General features: G+C 50.1%; 1 protein-coding gene across 1 annotated transcript; it reads left to right on the top strand.

Moving 5' to 3' along the window:
- The first annotated feature begins 1216 nt into the window (after positions 1-1216).
- On the top strand, positions 1217-4200 carry LOC125513671 (pentatricopeptide repeat-containing protein At4g14850-like). Its single transcript, XM_048678840.1, has one exon. It carries the CDS (start codon positions 1326-1328, stop codon positions 3957-3959), a length of 2634 nt encoding a protein of 877 aa, XP_048534797.1. The 5' UTR covers positions 1217-1325; the 3' UTR covers positions 3960-4200.
- The last annotated feature ends 384 nt before the right edge of the window (positions 4201-4584 follow it).

The raw sequence follows: 4584 nt of genomic DNA, 5'->3' as shown, positions 1-4584 counted from the left end.
TTTTTGGAATAACAGATCTGAAAACAAAAGCAAATAAAAATATATCTCAAGGCAAATATGATAAATAATAGACCCCGGGGCCGTAGATTTCATTAGTGGCTTCTCTCAAAAATAGCACACGGTGGGTAAACAAATTACTGTTGGGCAATTGATAGAAAATCGAATAGTCATGACGATATCCAAGGCAATGATCAATATATAGGCATCACGTCCAAGATTCGTAGACCGACTCCTGCATGCATCTACTACTATACTACACACATCGACCGTTATCCAGTATGCATCTAGTGTAATAAGTTCATACAGAAACGGAGTAATGTAATAAGAACGATGAAATGATATAGACGAGATCTATTTATGTAGAAATAGCCCCCATCTTGTTATCCTTAATAGCAACGATATATGTGTGTCTTGCTGCCCCTTCTGTCACTGGGAAAGAACACCGCACGGTCAAACCCATCACACAGCATCTATTCCAATGGCAAGAAAAATCAATCTAACCGGCCTAACTAAACCAAAGATTCAAAGAAAAAATATGAGGCTATAAATAATCATGCATATAAGAGATCAAAGAAGACCCAAATAATATTCATGGATATAGATCTGATCATAAACTCAAAGTTCATCGGATCCCAACAAACACGCCGCAAAAAAAGAGTTATATCAAATAGGTCCCACAGCGCTCCGCAGCAGAAAGGAGGTGCGCCGCCGCCAAGCTCCTCCCGGCTGCCCTGCACCAGTGAAGTGGCAACAGAAAGAAGGTGCGCCGCCGCCGAGCTCCTTCGGGCTGCCCTGCTCTAGTGAAGTAGCAACAGAAAGGAGATGCGCCGCTGCCGAGCTCCTTCGGGCCGCCCGCACCAGCAGAAAGGAGGTGCGCCGCTGCCGAGCTCCTCTAGGCTGCCGCCGGAGATCTTGTTGCTGCTCCCCGCCAAGATCAAAACAAGAGGCGACGGCCCTTGCCGGTGAGTGCGGCGGCGGCCTGCACCGGCCGCCTCGTCACGTCGGTTGTGGAGGCAGAGGCCGAACTGCTAGTGCAGGTTGCTGATACGTGGGACCAGGCTAGACACGTGAGGGCACGAGCAGGCGACATGAGCGTCCATTTTTGTTCGTCGTAGACCTATTTGTGGCTTAGATTTAGACTCAGTTAAGGTCGGGACTGACAGCAAGCTGACAACAAGCAAATGCTTTGTCCATTGGGATCATCTTATTGGGTCAACTTTTCAGTCCGGAGGACCCAAACAGACCAACAGTTCCCCCTCCGTGCCTCGACCTTCCCGTTGCGGCGGCGCCCCTGTTTCTGTTTGTTAGAACAGAATGCCCTTCCGATGAGAAGCCCGGAGAGCATCAGCCCGCTCCTCGCCCGCTACGCCGCCTCGCAGTCTCTGCTCCTGGGAGCCCACATCCACGCCCACCTCCTCAAGTCCGGCCTCCTCGGCGCCTTCCGCAACCACCTCCTCTCCTTCTACTCCAAGTGCCGCCTCCCCGGCAGCGCCCGCAGGGTGTTCGACGAAACCCCGGACCCGTGCCACGTCTCCTGGTCCTCGCTCGTCACCGCCTACTCCAACAATGGGCTGCCCCGGGACGCGCTCGCGGCGTTCCGGGCCATGCGCGCGCGAGGCGTCCGCTGCAACGAGTTCGCGCTCCCCATCGTGCTCAAGTGCGCGCCGGACGCCGGGCTCGGCGTGCAGGTGCATGCGGTCGCGGTCTCCACGGGGCTCAGCGGGGACATCTTCGTCGCCAACGCGCTCGTCGCCATGTACGGTGGGTTTGGCTTTGTGGACGAGGCGAGGAGGGTGTTCGACGAGGCCGCCCGCGACCGGAACGCCGTGTCTTGGAACGGCCTGATGTCGGCTTTCGTCAAGAATGACCGATGCAGCGATGCCGTCGAGCTGTTTGGCGAGATGGTGTGGGGCGGGGTACGGCCGAACGAGTTTGGGTTCTCCTGTGTCGTGAATGCCTGCACTGGCTCTAGGGATCTGGAAGCCGGCAGGAAGGTGCACGCCATGGTGGTAAGGACGGGGTATGACAAGGACGTCTTCACTGCCAATGCGTTGGTTGACATGTATTCGAAGCTGGGGGACATTCATATGGCAGCAGCTGTTTTCGGAAAGGTACCCAAGACGGATGTCGTCTCGTGGAATGCTTTCATTTCTGGGTGCGTGCTTCATGGACATGATCAGCATGCACTGGAGCTGTTGCTGCAGATGAAGTCTTCAGGTCTGGTGCCTAACGTGTTCACGTTGTCCAGCATCCTGAAGGCCTGCCCTGGTGCTGGTGCATTCACTCTGGGCCGGCAAATTCACGGGTTCATGATCAAATCCTGTGCGGATTCAGATGACTATATCGGTGTTGGTCTTGTGGATATGTATGCAAAGTATGATCTTTTGGATGATGCGAGGAAGGTGTTCGACTGGATCCCTCGAAAGGATTTGGTTTTGTGGAATGCACTGATCTCAGGTTGCTCTCATGGAGGATGCCATGGCGAGGCACTGTCTCTCTTTTGCAGGATGAGGAAGGAAGGTTTTGACATCAATAGGACGACCCTGGCTGCTGTTCTCAAGTCAACAGCAAGCTTGGAGGCAATCAGTGACATAACGCAGGTTCATGCTGTTGCAGAGAAGATAGGGTTCCTTTCTGATTCTCATGTCGTCAATGGTCTTATTGATTCATATTGGAAGTGCAATTGCCTCCATTATGCAAATAGAGTGTTTGAAGAACACAGTTCTGATAACATCATAGCTTTTACATCAATGATCACAGCACTCTCACAGTGTGACCATGGTGAGGATGCAATAAAGTTGTTCATGGAGATGCTAAGGAAGGGTCTCGAGCCAGATCCCTTTGTGCTAAGTAGCCTCCTGAATGCTTGTGCTAGCTTGTCAGCATATGAGCAAGGGAAGCAAGTGCATGCTCACCTGATCAAGAGGAAATTCATGACAGATGTGTTTGCAGGGAATGCCCTTGTGTACACATACGCAAAGTGCGGGAGCATAGAGGATGCAGATCTGGCCTTCTCTGGACTACCAGAGAAGGGAGTTGTCTCATGGTCTGCAATGATCGGAGGGCTAGCACAACATGGGCATGGGAAGAGAGCATTAGATGTGTTCCGCAGGATGGTTGATGAGCGCATTGCTCCAAACCACATCACTCTGACTAGTGTTCTCTGTGCTTGTAACCATGCAGGGCTTGTTGATGAGGCCAAGCGGTACTTCAGTTCAATGAAGGAGATGTTTGGAATTGACAGGACGGAGGAGCACTACTCGTGCATGATTGATCTTCTTGGGCGTGCCGGTAAACTAGATGATGCAATGGAGCTTGTCAACAGCATGCCGTTTCAAGCCAGTGCCGCAGTTTGGGGGGCACTACTTGCAGCCTCAAGAGTACACCGAGATCCAGAACTGGGAAAGCTGGCAGCTGAAAAGCTCTTCATCCTGGAGCCAGAGAAGTCGGGCACACATGTGTTGCTCGCAAACACGTATGCATCTGCAGGCATGTGGGACGAGGTGGCTAAGGTGAGAAAATTGATGAAAGAGAGTAAGGTCAAGAAGGAGCCTGCCATGAGCTGGGTTGAATTAAAGGACAGGGTGCATACTTTCATTGTGGGTGACAAGAGCCACCCAAGGGCAAGGGACATATACGCAAAGCTAGAAGAACTGGGAGATCTGATGAGCAAAGCTGGTTATGTTCCGAATCTAGAGGTTGATCTCCATGATGTAGACAAGAGCGAAAAGGAGTTGCTTCTTTCTCATCACAGTGAGAGGCTGGCCGTCGCATTTGCGTTGATCAGCACCCCACCTGGAGCGCCCATTAGGGTCAAGAAAAACCTGCGCATATGCAGAGATTGCCACGTCGCATTCAAGATCGTTTCAAAGATCGTTTCAAGGGAGATTATCATCAGAGACATCAACAGGTTCCATCATTTCAGTGATGGGGCATGTTCTTGCGGTGATTACTGGTAAAAACGGTTGCGCATATGAGTTTTTTTAATAGCTTGTCAAGGGCTGATGGATAGAGCAGATACATGGCTTCACGAAGGTTTTTCTATTTCAGAAAGAGGGAATGACCCTTGGCCTCTGCATACGCACACAGCCATATATACTCTATAACACTATGCTCCTTAGTTTTAAATAGTCCACATTCAATTGAGGTCTCTAATTGGGATTGGGTCACCCGATTTTAACCAGGTCAACAATTTCACAAGGATTTCTCTCATTCATTTTTAATACACTATGCTCCGTAATTTTGGAGCTCTCCCGTTCGATTGGGGTATACAGTTCTAATGCCTTGATTTTGACTTGGTCAATCCTTGGTTGTGGCAATGAATTCTCTAACTTTATTAACTTTATTAAGCTCCCAAATTTTAAAGTCTCCTCATTCAACTGAGTCTTCAATTTAGATTAATTGGGTTGTTGACCTGGGCTTCGTGGTGGGATCTCTCGATAAATGGGTCCCTTGATAAGTGTCTGGGTGGTGTGTGCCTTTGTTGACAAAAAGAAAGTACTGCCTATGACATGTTTAGCATCAATATAACACACGCGGCCAACAACGAAGGTAAACTCTCATGTATTTATGTATTTGTATTAG

Source organism: Triticum urartu, chromosome 6, assembly GCF_003073215.2.
Source record: "Triticum urartu cultivar G1812 chromosome 6, Tu2.1, whole genome shotgun sequence".
Lineage (NCBI taxonomy): Eukaryota > Viridiplantae > Streptophyta > Magnoliopsida > Poales > Poaceae > Triticum > Triticum urartu.
Note: the sequence above shows the minus strand (reverse complement) of the source record. Positions and strands in the feature narration are given on the sequence as shown.